Below are 18,763 nucleotides of genomic sequence, written 5' to 3'. Positions count from 1 at the left end.
AGGAGAAGAGCTAAAACATCTTTTCTTTTGAGAAAGAGCCTTAAGTGCTGTTATTGAAGCATCAACATGAACCTCTTCAGGAGACATTGTCGTTTAGAGCGAACAGTCGTCCTCCCGTGTCCCCTCAACATCTAACCCATCTCTGAGCTGCCAGTAGCTTCCCACAGGACGCCGATTGGTCCCTGCAGCGGATCACCAGGTACCTTAAGTGTCACTCTGATGTAGCTCAGCTCCATCTGTGACCTCTGCAGTCCATACATTACTCATTGATTTAGTCACATAATGCTCCATACAGGGGACACATAGTAATGTTATTTTGTGCAGCATAACAATGGAAGGTTCAAGGCACTTTGCACACCAAGTATGTATTATGTTAAAAAACAAACAAATCTGCACAAAAACCTTGTCCGATGGGGTTTATTGTATTTGTTAATTGAAAGCGTTAGGGCTGTTGAATGAATTAGAATAGCAAGAAGCTTGTTTAGCTGCTTTACGGTCAGTAACCAAGAAGGGAGGGGCCTATCGTATAGTAATTGAATCCTGAGAATTTCAAATGGATTTGATTTTGAGACATCTGACTGAAGGAAGCATTTGGACACTACTTACATTTCATGTTTCCAGCAACAGCCTGTAAACTTTGATATAAAAAAAATACTTTACACCAACAAAAAAATAGCCCTTTACATGTATACATTATATTATATAAGGCAGGTGGAATATATTTGTTATACACATTAAAAGTAAATTATGAATCTGCATTATTCCAACTGTGTGAGATGTATACTCCGACTGCATCTGTGTTGCGAGTACATTAAAATTGATTGCTTAAAAAAAAGCCTCTTACATACAGAGGCATACTGACCTTCCACTCTTCCAGCTAAGAAGTGTTTCTGTAAGGCTGCAGCACTCCTTTAAGAACTCTACACCGTTCTCTCAGCTTACAGTATGTAACAAAAGCATCATTTATTTTGTCCCTCACTCTTTTTATCCTCAAAGGAATTCTTCACCCAGAGAGTAAGATCCTGTGTCACCTTGAATTCAACATAAAGACATCCAGGAGGATATAATGGCAGCAACTTCCTGAGCTGAACGGCACTGATAATGAGCTGCTTTTAAATTCCTGCTGAAAAGACTCTGAATTGCAGCCTCCATCTGTACGCGTCTGAACGCAGGAACGAGCTGAAAGGACGTAAGAGCAAAGTGTCTAAACTAAAAACCACAGTTGCAAAAGTATAACATATTATATTTAAAGCAAATGTCTTAATCCTGAATACACCATTAGCTTAATGTGATATGACCTTTCCTCAGTGAGTTTGAATAATGTCACAATCACTTAAAAAAAACAAACATGTATTCTGAAATGCTGAATTTGACATTCCAATCAAGTGGTTATTACAAAACACTGCAAAATGATCCAATATTCAAGTAGATAAGGCACTGGGCCTGCCGATAAATACAGCGGCCCTAAAATGTTTGGAGCCCGTGTGGCCTCCAGCACCAAGTATTACCTGCAGCTCCACTTTTCACATTTACATTTTACTTTGTGACTTAAAAAGAAATTACTGTGGTGAAGCCAAAGTGGGACGTTATATTCTTTATGAACTTCTGCAGACATTAAACATTTGTACTGACTGTTTCCTAAATCCCTCCTCCGAACAGCGAATGTCCAATAATAGCTAGAGTTGAGATATTTTTTAACTGCTATATTTGAGCTAATGTTAGCTGAGCTAAAGCTGAAGAAATTTGCGAGCAACAGTTGGGAAAACGGACGTTAACAGACAAGAAATGAGAGGCTGCTTTCATCTTCGGTGTTTCAACGATTACTGCAATTTAAATGGTATTTAAATCTAAAAGCTTGACAGCTGTAGCAACAGTAACTATGGGGTCGAGGGACTTAGCAAACGGTCAATTATTTATAAGAGTGACATGAAGCATTTATGCACCACTTATTGTTTTGCTACATAACATTTGCACCACATTATACATGCAGAAAAAAAACACATTGCAAATTGTATAGGCTTCCCTGTCTGTTTTAATCGGTTAAATTTCTGCTGCTGTCAGTAAAATGAAAGCATTGTACCAACCATAAAGAGTACATAATGAGTGATGTATCTACATGTGTAATAGTGCATTAGTAAGCTGGCTACATTGGTAGAAAAGCCCTTATGTAACGCCACATCTTTTACAAAGATGAATGAAATGAAACGACATTCTTGTCAAACTGTATCATATAAAAAAAACGGCAAACAAATATTTACATTCTCATTATTTTGCTGAGAGAGAGGTACTGCTTTGTTATTTTGTCAGACCTGTGTATTAATAACACCGGCAACAAACATGCAGAGTTCTGTAGTGGTGAAGAAATCAGTCACAACGGCTCAGGTTGTCGACTTGAAACGGTTGCTTGTTCTTCCATCAGTGTTTCAGTTGATGAGCGGCTGCTTTGTTGCAGCTCAGCGGCGAGACGTGCTGCTGGAGCGGGAGCGCTGGCTGCAGGTTCTGCAGCACTGAGCTCGCACGTTGGGCAAGTGGCACCGGCCGAGCCAGCGGAGCGTCTGACAGAACCGAAACGTGAGCCGGTCGCGAGGGCAAACCGCTCCTGTGCGGGTGACAGAGAAAGAGAAATAAATAAGTTACAGACAGACTTCATGACAGAACAAATCACAGGCACAATGTGATGAATAAGTGTCGCTGCTCTTTTCTGTTGTTTTGTACATTCTTTTGAAAATGACTGACAACACAACAAAGAGACAACCAGGAACATTCAATCTGGGCACTTGCTCAGAGGGGTGGGGGTGGGGGGGGGCAACAAAAGATAAAATCAGTCAAAACACTGCTTATTGGACTGGATTTGAAAAAAATCGATGCAGAATAATAGTTGGGTTGAGCAGCATTGTGAAGAAAAGTGATGCACACGCTTGCTCTTGCCATGGTTTGTGGCTTAGGAAGTTATTGAAGTTGGCTATGTGTCATTGTGACTGCATGACTCCCATATTACAACAATAAGCAAAGGGCTAGGTCAACAGCAGAGGTGTGCAATTAAATCCTGCAATCACAATGTTAAAATCATTTTAGGTCATTTTCCTCTTCGACTGATGGATAGCCCACTTCAATAATGTCATTATCCACAAATGGCTTCAAGCGTTGCGTGTCCCAGCCTTTTTGTAACTGCTGCGTGTGTCCTCAAGAGATGTTTTCTTGAGACGTCAAATTGGTCAAGATGTTTTTTTCATCTGTTTGTGTCTATTTGCATGTGTTTTCTTTATCTACAGGGCATTGAGCTCTCCGGGCCACCGTATTTAATAGTTTTTGAGTTCAACAAATCAAGTGGTTAGTTTCAAAAGTCTTTTCAGTAATGATGCTGTACCGGGTCCAATACTGGCCCTCTTAAGAGGACAGACATGGCTAACAAATAAACTGTATTAAACGTGGGTCAATGTCATCATTATTGATTGTTTCCACTATCAGTTACATTAGTTCAGTCACGGTGGGCCACTGACTCACTTTAAGCGTCACGGCATCCTTGTGTAACATTGCCCTTGAACAAAATGCTCCCACTATGTTCTATGCAGTGAGGTATACAGATTTTAAATGGGGTAAAGAAAGAGACAGCAGTGGCTACTTTGATACACGAAATGTCTTGTTTGTGTAACTGTCCCTTCACTGCGGCTCAGTATGAAATCCCTTCTTTTTGTCTCCCCTTTGAGATGCATTCACTGTTTGTCCAACTCAGGCTGCTAAAGCCTTGTATTAGTTTAATTCTGCTGAATGTCAAAATACAAGTTAGCACAGAACAAGGAATCTGGATTTTGTCCCTCATCGCTTACAGTGGATTGGCATTACAAAAAAGGATGTCTCGGAGCAACTATGGACCACCACGTATTGCTATGAACATGTATGCATTCCTGTCCTTTTCTGCAGTTTTGTGTGCTCAGAGGCCGATGATCAGATGAAAAACACCAACAGATACTTTTCTTCTGCAGAACTGGACCTCCCTATTTTTCTATTTTGCACAATAGTCCATACGCTTTGCCTCTGAAGCCATTATAAAGAGCTTGCAGCGTCTAATCTAATATATTTTGAAGAGGTCGTTGCTTTCCCAGAAATTAACATCGAATGGACAATAAAACAGGACAACTCATAAAAATGTTCAGAAAAAAGCCATTTGTACATTTTTGTACACAGGTTTGCATCCGTCAAACAGAGCACTCAATCTGACTTTCTGCTGTCTGGTCTTTTAAATCGCAGCAGTTGCAGCAGAAGCATGAAATTGAAAAAGCAGTCCTGACAAAAGATTTGAGCGTGGGCTGTTATTGAACCGTCACACTTCATCATCACGCCCACTGTTTGTTTTTGTGTTTAGCTCCTTGTCTTCTCCTTTAGGAGCAGCTAAATGAGCAGGAATCACAGGTCCTTCGGGGGTTAAGTAAGCTTTACCACCTGTCCTTAAGTTCCAACAACCCACACTTTCCCCGAATCTCGGCTGATGGCCTTCACAGACTTACTTGGGTAGACCTATTAGAAGTCAGCCATAACCCTTCTGCAAACTGCAACGTTATGTTCTTTTCGACTCCTCTATGCTGGCGGATACACATTTTAGAAGAGAAACATTGTATCTCTCAAAGTTGTCCGAGACCTGCAGTTTGGATCTCGGTGATGAGTGGACAGCTTGTGGGCTCCACGTTTTTAAATGTAGGAGTCCTAACAGTCTTGTCATAGTTTCGTGGACAATATCATTCAACAGTTCTTTTCAGGTGACAATTACCAACAAGAAGCCACATGCAGTGAGCTCAACAGCCATGTTTCAAGCTGCAATGATGCAATTACAGAGCCGCACGCTTGAGCACCTGAACCACACACACGTTAAGTATGTAGTGGCACTAAAGTGCTCAATCAATTTAATTTAATTTACATTAATAACATTTCACTGATATCTTGGTAAATATCAGCCTAATGTGTATGTAACGAGCACCTAAATTCCAATAATTTGTCCAATATAATTTTGTAGTAATTGCTTCTGGGACTTAAATAAGGAGACAGTTTGTGTACTACATAGCCTTATAAAGAAAAATGTAACAGTGTTTCATTCCAGGGTTGTATAAGGAAGACAAACCAATTGTCTCAAAGAAACTGAGATGCTGTGTGCGGAAACCCAAATCAATGACAATGCATAACACAGCATGGTATACTGAATCTACACACCGAACACACTGCTATTGTGTGAAAGCAATTCTCTGTCAAGCAAATTGCAGAATTCACAATGTCACCCAGATCAGAGGAACTAAATGGGGTACAAAGGCCACAGCTGCCACTCAATACACAGCATTTCCTGTGTTCTACACCCCCCCATTCCCTATCTTTGACCCATTCGACAACATGTAGAGCAGTAACAGCAGGAGGCAGTGGGACTTCCGCAGTGTTATGATTTTCTTTCACAATTACAGAATACAGAACTTTTCTTTTGTATTTGTTTTAATCAAAAAACATCTTAAGGTCCCAGGGTGACAGAGGGGTTCGCTATAGCATTATAAAAAAGAACAAGCCAGGGAACAAATGAGCTGAATAAGGATGAGAGTGAAGGGATTTTGAATGACCTACAGCAGCCAACATATAGAATGGAAATGCCAAACCCTGAGCAAAATGAAACTCTGCATAAGTACAAAAGATTTCATCTCCATATGAGCAGTGTATATAAAAAACTATCAGGCATGACCCTTATGTCTTCACCTTCCATTGTAGGTACCCAAGATAGGATAGGCAGAGGTGATTATTGAACGGTCACTGCACAACAACAGTATTGCTCTTAAATCATACAAATATTCTGCCACATACTGATGCATATTAATATATGTCATGTTTTTATGACTGAAACAGGCAATAACACAATACTTCCTGATTGTCAAATTTGAAGTTGATATTTTGAACTTCTCAGCAAACCTTTGCTTATTTACACATCCATCAGTTATGAAAGAACATTATCAGTCATTTGGAGTCATGTGTGTGTCCACCTGGTCAAAGAAAGTCCAATATTCACTCTACTTTTAGCTCTATTTTTGGTCTCCACCAATTCCTAAAGGACATATCTGGCTCTTTATCTGCCAAATGTCACCCTCTGTTCACCAACTAACTGTATTCGTCTGCCGGTTGGTTCTGAGCAGAAAGTGTGCAATTGTTCAATGGAAACAAAGGCCTGCTGTGGCCAAAACATAATGCTGTGAGAACAGCATCGAATGTCATTGCTTTCAAGTGTCAGGCTTGGATCTATAACGGCCAGTGAAAGAAGTAGAAATGTTGCAGCATCTGTGAAGTCGAATGTTTGGTTCAGTTCACTGGACAGCTGCTGGATCAGAGCTTCGCCTTTTGCTCTCACCTCCAAAATCCCATCTGGGTGACTGGTGCATCATTACAGAAACATATCTGATGCTTCAGAGGAGCATGTAGGCTGTGAATCTAAACCTAAATTCCCTTTCTTGACATTATTCCATACATTGTTGGTATATTGTACAATTTTTAATATCTATATATTTAATATATACTTAAAATGTACTGTACTTTAAGGCAAAAAAAAAAACATTCAACACCTCCCCACCATTATATTCTCTGGAGCCCGAGAGTAATACATAAATAAATTGAGGGCATGATTCATTGTCAAGATGTAACTCGGAATTTATATATATGCCCAAATTATGCCTTGTGTTTTTGGCTATGTGTCCTGTACTGCGTTTTAAACCAAGTTCAGCTTTTACCACAAAGAAACATTACACACAAACTGAATCGTTTTTAGAGATTTTTATATGGATTCTAAAAGCGAGTCTCAATGATTGACCTCTTCATCTTTTCAACTGCACACAAAAACAACACAATGTGGCTCATTAGCTCCAGAGAGACCTCCAGCTGTTGTGCACAAGGCAGAGCTGTTACGAACAAACAGCTGGTCCAAGAAACTACACAACCCAAAAGGACTGTTTCTTTATGTTCTCTTTACAGTGAGAAACTGTGCAGATCTTTTTTTTTTGCCATGGTGGAAGCAATACGAAACAAAACTGGCTTAGTCATATAATTGATTATTATCCGAATAAATTGCCGGCTTTTTGTTTCAATTAGTGGAAATTAGGGATTAAGATATGAGAAGAGAAACACCAAAACTAATTTAACTAAATAATAGAACAAATAAAATGAAAAGGAGGATTAATGATTGAGGATTAATGTATTAAAATGAGGTTTCCTGGGAAAAGCACACTACAGTTAATGGCTGGATTTCCTTGCTAGTGTCAGAGCTCTGGACCCGCTGCAGTTGAAGTTGTAGGGGAAACGTATGGCACAGTGAGCATCAACAACACATCTGACTGGAGAAAATATGTAACTAGAGGCTCAATATGTCTTTTTGTTCTGCTAAATGTCATGCTCCAAAGGCACACGCACGGTTACAGTGAAGGGTGGACTCACATTGACATTTCATTATCCTCCTACTGCTAAGAAAGCCAACCTCGGCTTCTTAGTGGGATTTTAATGACGTGCAGCCCCAAAGAAAGAAATCTGTCTTGGGGCTCTCACAGCGGCACATGAGGTCTTACACATGTTGGACTGGTTTCTGCTGATGAAAGTCACAGCTTCTGTGTGCAGCTTTCAGCACATTTTTTATGGCGGGTGACCACTTTACAGGCTCTGACAAAAGCACGGAGGAATCACAAAAAGCAGTTTCATTCTCAGCCATCGATTCGGCTGGTATATGGTGCTGGTCAATATTTCCCAGCGGGTACAGTGTACATGTTGAACAGTAAGCTGTGAGGACCATTTCATGTCGGCTTCCCTGCACACAACATGCGCCTTGAAATAACGTCTATTGGAGCAAAAAATACACCTCTAGTGCAAAATTATTTGCCTTTTCAGATACAACTTAAAAAAATAAAAATTCGGGTACAGTCCGACAGAGAACCAAAATATGGGAATGTCAAACCATGCATGATGTGTTTCAAGCTAAGGAAGACATGCAGCGATTGTCCTGTTGTGAATAGTTGCTTTGATTGCAAATCGGTTGGGACTTTTAATTTTTTTACTGGTTAACAAAGAAGACGTTTGAGGCTACTGTTGTCAGCCTTTCCACTGGTCTTGTCATGTGGCATCATTAGAGGAAGAGCTGGTGGATTCCCAGTGACATCAATGCTCCTGTTGATGTACAGCAAAGCGAATTGCTGCAAATCTGGTGCCATCAGACGTTTTAATATAATGAGAAGAATATTTTCTTCTCCTTGGTGACTATAAAGGGTTTATGATGAAATCAGTCAGAAAGCAAGGCTATAATATGTATTTGCCTTGCTGCATTTTGTACATTGTGTGTGCTCCTTAAAGTTAATCTTGTCTGAATTCTCAAGAATAACAACCATTATTCATGTTGGAGGTCTTGCTTATTGATCTACAAATCCATTTCACTCAATATCCCCAACGGTGTGCATAAATAGTCAAATTAACACTGACGTGAACGGATATCAGCAGAGATTTTACCCGTAGCTCATTAAGATCAAACCTTTTCTCTTGTGTAAATTGCATATTCAGATGCCATACAAGATTTAATGGTTGCAAGCCAAAGCAAGCAACGAGGCTGTCGGCCTAAGCGCTTAGCACACACAACAACAAGGCTATTAACTCCCTCAACTACACAACAGGCAACAACTTGCCTCTCCCTCTCCAACCCGACACCCGCTGTCACTTACAGCCCGGCTGTTCTAATCACACTTCAGTCACTGAGTCCGTATTTTAAACTGTGTGTAACTATGATGTCAAAGCAGAATTTAAAAAATCCACGCCTTTTCATGCTGTACAGGGGATTGTTTTCTGAACTACGCAGCATTTGCATTGTGGACCATTTGCAACAGCGCCACACATGGAAGGCCTCACCATAAACACCAGGGTAATGGAGAAGGAAATATGTTCATGTATTCATATTTGTGAATACATGTTTTACAATTTGAATAATCAATACTGCTGGACAAAGTAAGATTTCGAAGACATTTTTAGCGTGTGATTGACACATCATTTAAACATTCTTTCAACTGTTGCATGCTGATGTTCAGCAGGTATAATTTTTACCGTGTTCGGCATGTTGATTCACTCACCAGAGGGGGCGCTCTCGCACTCCTGTAGGTTACACTTCAGGGTGCTCTCAGGGTGCAGCTCCTGGTCACATTGAGCTGGATCCACCTCTTCGTCCGTCTCAGCCTTTGTTTTCACACATTTGATGAGACGATGCTCAACTCCGCCACCGCAAGAAGCCGAACACTGCAGAGAAAGTTCAGCAATATGTTCTAATGTCTTGCATGCAACACATTTTAATCAACCTCATGCTTCAAAAATCACCATAGTTATGGATTGCCAACATATTTCTTTTTAATTCTTATTGGCCTGAAGACAGATGAGCCTCTGGGGGCAAAAGGCAATATATCTGGGGATCCGGTGTCGCCAGCTGATATCCGGAGCAAGAATTTGAGACTGATTAGGCTACTTGGTGTCAACCAAATTCAGCAACACTGAATATTTAGACAGATTTGGAAATATTTCAAGTATTAAGAAGACAGTTTGATGGCAATTGCCTTTGTGTTTAAATGTGTTCAATAATTATCAATGGTAATCATAGTATACGTGATGCCTTGGGCATGTCTTTTGATTGACCGTGTGTAGAGGACAGACTTTTAGACTCCTAGCGGGGGGGTTTTGTGTCTGCTGATATAGTTCAAGGATTAAAAATAATAAAAGACCCGTCTTTGTTGACTGGAGTTATCTGTAACAGACAGAAGGAGGAACGGAAATTCGGATAATAGTCATAATTCCCATCGTGGGTCACGCATGAAACATCTGCATGCAGCTGTTTGACTGTGTATAAACCACACGGATCATAAGTGATAATGTGGATTTTGGGCGAAAGAATTCCAACTCACAGTTAAGTAACATATTATCATCTTTGCATTTTTAAATGTTTTAAATGTGTGTGTGTGTGTGTGTGTGTGTGTGTGTGTGTGTGTGTGTGTGTGTGTGTGTGTGTGTGTGTGTGTGTGTGCGTGTCTGTGTGCGCATGCGTGCATGCATGTGTGTGTGTATACCTGTCCCCATGATCCAGTAAGCCACTGAGCACATGGCTGGCTATTACATGATTGGATGTTGCTGGGCTGGAGGTCCTCGTCGCATCGTTCTTCCTCTGGACAGGTGACCATTCGCTGCTGCTCACCTCCCCCACACACCTCAGAGCACTGAACAACACACAATCATTCAATCTGTGCATTTGGGTGCATCCAGCCTTGACTGAGTGGATTTCTGAGCATGGAGGAAACAGTATGGAGGAAACAGTATGCATGAAGATTGAGTGGTTGAAAGTCCACTTGTTGGAGAGGTCAAATACTAGTGAGAAGCAGAGGTGTCAAAAGTATTCACATTCATTACTCAAGTAGAAGTATAGATACTAGGGTTTAAAAATACTTCTGTAAAAGTTGAAGTATCAACTCAAGCTTTTCACTTAAGTAAAAGTGAAAAAATACTGGTTTAAAAACAACTTAAAAGTATAAAAGTAAAAGTAATGTAAGGGGAATGTTTTTTTTCCATTAAGGACAAACTCTTAAGCCGTGTCTCAGGGGCCTATAGTGCACTACCCCACCTCCCCCAAAACAATCACTTTTATAAAGGCCATAATGACTATAATGTTTTAAAATGTTATGTTGAAAAATGTGGGATGCACTAGGCTACCCGTTTCAGCTGCATATATGTCCATTTAAAATTATCACATTTTATTACAATGCAAATAAATAAAAGTACCATATGTGTACTGAGCATTAACATGTGTTTCATGGAGCGGAAGACATGATAACTAGTTGCCTATAAGTATTGTAATAGTGCAAAATAGGCGGCGACTCCGACACAAACACTTAAAGCTGTGGTTCTCAAACTTTTTCTGTAAATAACATAATTGTGTGACTCATCTGTGCTTTTATAAATAACAGAATAAAGACAATTGCAATCACTTTCAAGTAAATCAGATTGTCCCATCAGACAATGTTTGGCGTACCGTAACCATTTACCCGAAAGTACAGGCATTTGTCCATGTATTTATTAATGACTCAGTCTTATATCCGTGTACTTTGTACTTTTGTAATATGTGAAGCCAGCAGCTCATTGTTGGTAGAATACACGAGCACTTTGGCTCGTTTCACCAGGAGCAGAAGAGCTGCTCCGGGTTCAGAGAGCTGCTCCGGTGCGAGGAGAACTCCGGTGCTCCTCACATGAGAGCTGCTGTTGCATCTTCACCCTGGGAGCGTTTAAAACGCAGATATAGCGGTCTACTTAACGCAACATATTTTTCGACGCTCTCTGTCCGCTGGTGTGTGTGCTCAGCGCCCACCTGTGTGCGCGCGCACGTATCTGTGCGCAACGGGGCGGAGAGGTTTTGTGTGTGTGTTTTTGAACGATGACAAGCCGGAGTGAAAACAAACCAAAATGAAATAGTAACGAGGCTATTTTTTAAAATGTAGGGAGTAGAAAGTACAGATATTTGCGTGAAAATGTAAGGAGTAGAAGTAAAAAGTCGTCTGAAAAATAAATACTCCAGTAAAGTATAGATACCCAAAATTTCTACTTAAGTAAGGTAACGAAGTATTTGTACTTCGTTACTTGACACCTCTGGTGAGAAGCTACAAAGTCTTTACAAGTGGATTACCACTAAGCTCTGAAATGAATAGAAGGTGAATAGCGACCAGGAAGAAAGGAAGAAATGCTTTCAAAGATCTATCAAAATACCCTACACAATAGTAAGAAGAGTGCAGCAATATAGAGGAGTGCAGCAATATAGATGAGTGCAGAAATATAAAGAACATTTATAATGTATAATCCTTTTCAAACATGGCATCTTGTTTCTGCTTTTGATAGTGTTAAAAAATTGTTTATTACTCTTGCCACCATTTAATTTGAAAAAACATAAGGCATGCTTTGAGTGGAATTACACCTTTCTAGCAGAAAACCAGAGAATACACCACTGCAGGTTTTTTCCACAATGACTTGTTCGCTTTAAATTACTCACCTGTCCCCAGGAAGAGGTGTACCAGTCGAGGCATGGCTGAAGGTTACAGGTCGTTTGGGTGTGTGGCCTGGAGGACATGGCCCGGCAGTGGAAAGGTCGTAGGGGCCTTTGATCCCGCAAGTCGAAACACTGAACCTCTCGTGATTTAAAGCCACCCTCACAATTCTTGGAACACTAGGATAAGACATGGCATGATTGTTATTCAAACAGCAGGAGCTGCTGGAGCTTGTAACTATAAGTAGTGTGTGTAGTAGCAGTAGTGTGTCTGAGGCAACAGGTTTTAATGGGTTTTTTCACTTAAATGAACTCAGCTGAAGTGATGGATGGCTGCATTCAACACCAAACAGCAGGTCCAGTTTTTTTTCTTTCTTTCTTAATTTGGGCTCATAATTCTCAGTTTTACATGAATCTTATCAGTATTTATTGTGAATATTTATCAAGCAGAACATACTGTACAGTAGTACTTTGAGTTAAGTTTACATCAATGATAGTTTACTTCGTTCACAATCTTAGTTTAGTCTCTACTCACGAGCACGAAACACAAAGTACAGCTGATGGAAATGTTTCTGCAGGTAATTGGTCACTAACCAAAGTTTTTGACAAAGTGAAATACTAATCTGACGGTGGCACTAGAGGAAAAGCAAAAGGATCATATACACTAAAACTGTTAGTAAGTAGTGTAAAGTATGTATATTTATTATAAAAAAAAGATGCATTTATATAAAAGTGGTCTCACCTTAGTCCATTCCTCTACTTTCCATGTGGAGCAGGGGCGCAGGTAACATCGCTGGGCTGGCGCGGGCCTCTTGGCAGGATCGCAGTCAGAATCAGAGCCATTACTACAAGCCAAAGTCCTCCAGATGGCACCCAGACCACAACTGGTGGAGCACTACCAAAAAATTATAGTAACACATGAGTACACTACAGGGTTGGACGCACACAAACAGCTCCAGCGTTCACCTCACTGATAACGATGCAAATCACGTGAAATTCAGAGATGTTTGTGGCATTTTTCTTATTTTTTTTCTTACAATCATATAAATGCTAATTCTTTAAACAGCACGACAGGGGTTTGAGCAGAAGCAACCGTTTGTCAAATGTGGAAGACAAATTAATTATGTAAATTGACATGAGCAGCATAAGCTTGAGGTCAAACGGTGTCTCCAAAGAATACAAATGTGTAGAGGGACCAAAACTAGACGCTGTGTCTGCATAATAAAAGCAGACGGAGGAAAAAAAATAATGATACACAGCTGTGCTTCATCCCACAGTATAAGTGGAACACCAGAAAGTCTGGATTAATGCAGACTCACAGCGCTCCAGTTGCCGGTGACCCAGAAGGCAGCGGTAGTGACTCGTGTGGAGGCTGAAGTTGGGGTGGACGTCGGCACTGGAAGCGGCCACAGAATAGGTGGATGGGTTGGCAAAATGGGCCCAGCAGGTGTTGGTGCTGCCATGTGTTGTCCTGGTGTAGTGTCGTGCTGAAGAGCGGTCGCCGCGTTTGTCGGAAGCTGGTATGAGGAGGGGCCCGGATCAGTGCTGCTGATGCCCCTCACCATCGGGGGAACCACTATTTCGTTGTAGTCAAAATTAGCCAAATCAGACGATGGCGCTTGAGGCGCGGAATACGTTCCTATTCTTTCAGTGAATGGGGGTTGTGTCGGTATCTGTTTCCCTGTAGCTGGCAGGTAATCAGCTGGAGCAGGCGTAGTGGCTCCCTCCAGGTTTGTGGGAGGTATGATTTCTGTTCCAGTTAAAGGCGTGGAGTCATCAGAGGCCTCTCGGTTACCTGAGATGTGTGGAAAGGGAACAGGGAGAGGAGTGGACGCCTCAGAGGCAGGAAGTGAGGTCGTACCGAGGTCAAGGTCTGTAGCCCATGAATTACCCTCGCTAGTGGTGTAAACTGTATCAAAATGAGTCTGATCCAAGTCCAGATCCTCCAATGTGAAGGCGGTTGTTGATTGACTGGTTGTTTGAGGTATTTCTGAAGCACTTTCATCCAGCTGGACTTCAGGCTGAACCTGAATTATAGTTGCTGGCGTGGGAGAGCCTACAGGTTCTGCACTTTCTACTTCTTCCTGGTCCGCAGAGATATCCGGACCGAGCGTCAATTTTTCATTGTAGCTGTAATCATCATCTTCCCCCTCTGTCTCCTGAGCACTCTGGGTTGTAATGAAAGTGGCATTGATATTGGTTTGGTGTGCGGGGGTGGAAGCGGCATGTTTTGAAGTCACAGTGACATCCTCAGTGAAAATGTCATCCTCTCCATATTGCTCCCATTTTGGCTCATGTGTAGTAGGCTCCTCTGTTCTGGAAATCAGACTAGACATTGTGCTCAGGTTTTCAGGCCACGACACATCCTCCTCACGTTTCTCTTTCGGTGTTTGTGCATGAGATGTCGACAACAGCGGTGAGCGAGTGGTAGACACCGGCAGAAGATAATCCTCAGACAGAAGGTCATTCAAATCTTCTAAATTCGTTTGCATCGACTTGTTTGTTGCTGAATTTCCATTGTGCTTTGTATCATCCAGATTATTATTCTGTGGCTCTTCAGTTTTCAAAGTGTAGGCGGTGGCCTTTGGAAATGTAAAAATGTCTGAAGGAGCTTTTGTAGTTTCACTTTCATTCGCTCTGCGGGATGTCTCGGCCTCCAGTGGAGCATCGACTCCGTGACCGTCCCCTGAATCTTTTCCATTGCTGTCAAAGTCGTCCGACAAGTCTTCGTGGAAGTTGATAAAATTATAATCGTAGTAAAAATCATCCACTGGAACACTGTTTTCCGGAGACTGGTCGACATTTTCAAGGTTATTGTGATAGTGAAAATTTCCCTCGACAATGTTGTTGAGGTGATTAGTATTACTTCTTGGCTGGGCTCTGGTGGTGCTGTATTTGGGAGGAGGTTTGACTTCAGGTAAGGAGATAATTTCATTGAGCACTTCTTTGCTCGACCAGCCACTTCCAGACCAGTCGACGCCTCCGAAATTATCCACCACTTGTGGACAGTCCTGGACGGAGCAGGGAGACACGGCGAGGGGCTTCTTCTGAGGGTCGCAGTCAACACCGGTGTTTCTGGAGCAGGTGGCGTTACGGCGACGCACTCCGCTCCCACAAGTCAGCGAACACTGCACAGGAGAAAATGCACAACACCAGATCATGATTAGGCCAAGCTATTACTTTTAAAATGTTCTACTGTTTACTTTCTATGTAAAAAACATATAGTAAATGCAAGAAAAAAATAGCTAAATTGGATTCTTGTAACTTGAGCTTCTTGTGTAAAAAACAGCTGAGATGGAGTGAGGACTGACACAAACATATTAGCATTTGCTTATTAGCAGCAAACACAAAATGTCAATGCTTCAGCTTGAGGAAACATTGATCAATTTGATTAATTTATTTCTAAAACATTTCTAAAGTGTGTGTGTGTTGGACACGATACAAAAGAAATGCAATAGACATGACTTCAGTGTAGTTACATTACGCTGGCTCTCAGCAATGTGATGTGTCTGTGTATGTCAGTCAAATCTTTCACTTTTGTATTTAGAAAACGCTTGAGATGGAAAAATGTTGTGTAGCGCTGCCAGAATGAAGAAATGCAGACTACAAAAGAACTAGATAATCCCAGCATGAAAAGCATTTTCCATGATCACTAAAACATCATCTTTCACAAAAAAGACTATTTCAGAAAATCTTAAAGCATCTGTAAAAACTCATCAAGAGCAATTTGTACGTGCCTTACATTTTCAAGCAGCACAGTTGCAGACACACTAGAACCCTTAATTTCATTTCAGACTCACCTTGGACCAGCTGCCCGTGGTCCAGTCTGCTGGGCAGGGGATGTGTGTGTTGCAGGAGGAGAGGGACTCAGGTTTGGGGATGTGTTTACATTCACTGGGCTGCAGGGCTTCCTGCTCCTCAGCACTCACTGCCTGGATGCAGAGCACCGTCCTTTTAGTCAGGCCCAAGCTCCCACAGCTCGCCGAGCATTTGTGCCACTCCCCAACCCACCATCTACACACACAGACGCAAAAAGTGCAAATATTTACAGTTTAAATGGCACAATTATGAGGGAAAAGGACAATATTTTACAGCTGTGCTGTCAGTTCAGTGAGTTTAATTTGAGCACCCCTCAAGCCCACAACGTCCATATTGTTTTTTATTGTATTACTGAATAAAAGAGGATAATACATCTCTCTGCATTTGCTCGGGAAGCTATAGATGTGTGTCTGGTTTTAAGAGCCTGTGGAGCAGAATATGTCTCACGTCTTGCTTAATAGTCCCTGTCTCACAGTTTTAGCTACTTCTAATCTAAAATGATTACATTACTAGCTTTGTAAGGTGGTAATATAATCAAAGGGTTCAATCAGTGACAGTTTATCTATCACTGATTAATGGCTATGCTTTTAAGAACGTTCTTTGCATGAATATAATCCTTTCCCCATGAATTGTAACGTCCACAGAATCAGTGGGCGATGGCTCCTACATCATCTGGAGAAAGGAACTGGGCGCTGCTGATCCATTTGAACAGAAATCCTTTCCTGAGGGGAACTCGAGCCGTTTCATTACTGATGCTGCGGCACGCTAACAAGCTGCGGTTTGGTGCAATAAAAGGTGTGGGAGGAAAATTGTCTGACGAGTGGAGATTCTCATTGAAAACTGCCAGCCATTATGTCACCTGTCGTTTCTCCTCATGTTTTCTCTAAGCAATGTGCACTTTGAAAGGCTACATACGTTTTATAGGCTACATACATTTTTATAAATGTTAGTCTTATTATGATTACATTTGGCATATATCTGCACACATTTGCATTTTACTCACGGTTACTGAAGTGAAAATCTCACTACAGTTTATTAATGTTATTGTCATCAGCCACTTTTTTGCCAATCTGCAATGGCAAACCCCTTTTGAAGATTGAACTTTGACATTTTGATCCTTGTATGCCGTGTTAAGATATGATTAAAGTAGCACAATGGCACCTGACCTTCCATGTATCTGACATTTGAAGTAATCAAAGTGAAGCAGACAAGCGAGTTGATAAAATGCTCCTGCGAAGCCCAAGTTGAAGAAACAACGATTGATGTAATATTTGTTACCAAAACAGCATCACATGGACATGATTATTAGAAATATATATATTCTTTTGTACGTTATTCTGTTCTAATCAACAAATCATAATATGCCATTTTGTTCTTATTTCTGAGTGTGTGTGTATACTGCTGGTGTCATTTTGTATATAATCTCCAGGGGGTAAACTCACATGGCTGGACATGGAACCTTGCTGCAGCTGGTTCGGTTATCGTCAGGCCGCGTTAAAGGATCACAGAAGTGCTCCTCCACTATCCCAGTTGTCTTTTCCACACAGTGAACAATTTGCCTCTGAACACCTGGAATACCGGTGAGAGGGGAGATACACTTTTGGTACGAGGCACACATGCACAAACACATTTTGGGTCTTCCAATTTATCTTAGTCATAATAATAATAGCTTTACCTAGAAGGCACCTGGTAGAATATAAATATAGATGTAGATAAACATACTTTTTTTTTCACATCACAAATCAATCTCCTCTCTAGACAGCGTTGCACAAAGCATGAAAGGATTGGGCTCCTAAAGCTGCAACAGATTTACAATATCTCCTCCCATAATACCTTTTTCCACTATTGCCATTTCAGAGCAATAGCAGGTGACACCTCTCACCTCTGTGGGGCTTCTTCTCGAGTTAATTTACACCTTCAAAGACTCTTCTCGAAGGACAAGACCGCTACGTCAGATTGAACCCCAGAGGGAGACAGAAGGAAATAAGCGCGCATTCACAGTAGCTGCAACGAGGTACATGTGTCCACATTGTCTACATATGTATACTTGACCTTCCACGGTTCACCCATGCCATTGAGTGTAGTGTAGGAGGGGGTCAAACGGTCACTAATGGAAAAGGAACTCTGCTTAGTGACGACAAAAAGTTCATGGTACATGAAGCCGATTAGACGTTATGCTCCTTTTTAAAATGAACAAAATATAATTTCAATCGTCACATTCATAAAATTTGACTGCATTTGATCAATCCTAAGCATTTGTAAAGAGCACAGGACACAATTTGGGTCCAGTGTCTGGCTCAAGGAACCTTCAACATGAGGACAGGAGCCCTGGGCATCAAACCACCAACCTTGTCGTTTAAGGACTACCAGCTCTTGTATCAAATGGCCACCGTCACTGCAAAACCTCATTTTGTTCATTGCTGTGATCAGAAACACACACATTTGAACTCCATGCCAAATTTCTGCCTTGGTACAGAAACTGTGGCCGCCAAAGTGTAGGGAAACTTTTGTAAACTGACAGCATAAGGCTGCTGGTTGTCCTGTGATCTCACACTGTGGTAGATATATTGGTGTAATGCATTTTAAATGTGGGTAAAACCCTGTTCCTGGCACAAAGAATGAGAAGAGTATTGTCGCTCGATGTGCTGAACTAAAATTATCGTCGGAAAGTGGACAATAATCTGATATCATATAAAGAAAAAAAGGGGGAAGCTATTTCCTATACAGGATCAATTAAAGTACTAAAGCCAGTGTTTGCATATATACAGTATACACACACACACGCACAAACACACACACACTTTTTTATGCAACGCTTGTTTAAAAAGGTTTACTGTTCAGCCACATGGGACAAGCTTTCAAAGCCTTTATTCGTCACACACACTGTGAAGC

General features: G+C 41.2%; 1 protein-coding gene across 1 annotated transcript in view; it reads right to left on the bottom strand.

Annotated features, from left to right (window-relative positions):
- Window positions 1-2,028: 2,028 nt before the first annotated feature.
- The window catches only part of adamts7 (a disintegrin-like and metallopeptidase (reprolysin type) with thrombospondin type 1 motif, 7), a gene marked incomplete at its 5' end in the record, with an annotated part of 52,500 nt that continues 35,765 nt past the window's right edge, over window positions 2,029-18,763 (bottom strand). The window contains 8 exons of the mRNA XM_079216798.1: window positions 2,029-2,599; window positions 9,114-9,276; window positions 10,095-10,241; window positions 12,059-12,232; window positions 12,795-12,947; window positions 13,372-15,180; window positions 15,853-16,066; window positions 17,314-17,440. Coding sequence (XP_079072924.1) covers window positions 2,454-2,599; window positions 9,114-9,276; window positions 10,095-10,241; window positions 12,059-12,232; window positions 12,795-12,947; window positions 13,372-15,180; window positions 15,853-16,066; window positions 17,314-17,440 — 2,933 coding nt within the window. The 3' untranslated portion in view covers window positions 2,029-2,453. The remainder of the gene's footprint in view (window positions 2,600-9,113; window positions 9,277-10,094; window positions 10,242-12,058; window positions 12,233-12,794; window positions 12,948-13,371; window positions 15,181-15,852; window positions 16,067-17,313; window positions 17,441-18,763) is intronic.

This window comes from Taurulus bubalis (assembly GCF_910589615.1).
Source record: "Taurulus bubalis genome assembly, chromosome: 4".
Taxonomy (NCBI): domain Eukaryota; kingdom Metazoa; phylum Chordata; class Actinopteri; order Perciformes; family Cottidae; genus Taurulus; species Taurulus bubalis.
This window is presented reverse-complemented; position numbering and strand designations above follow the sequence as displayed.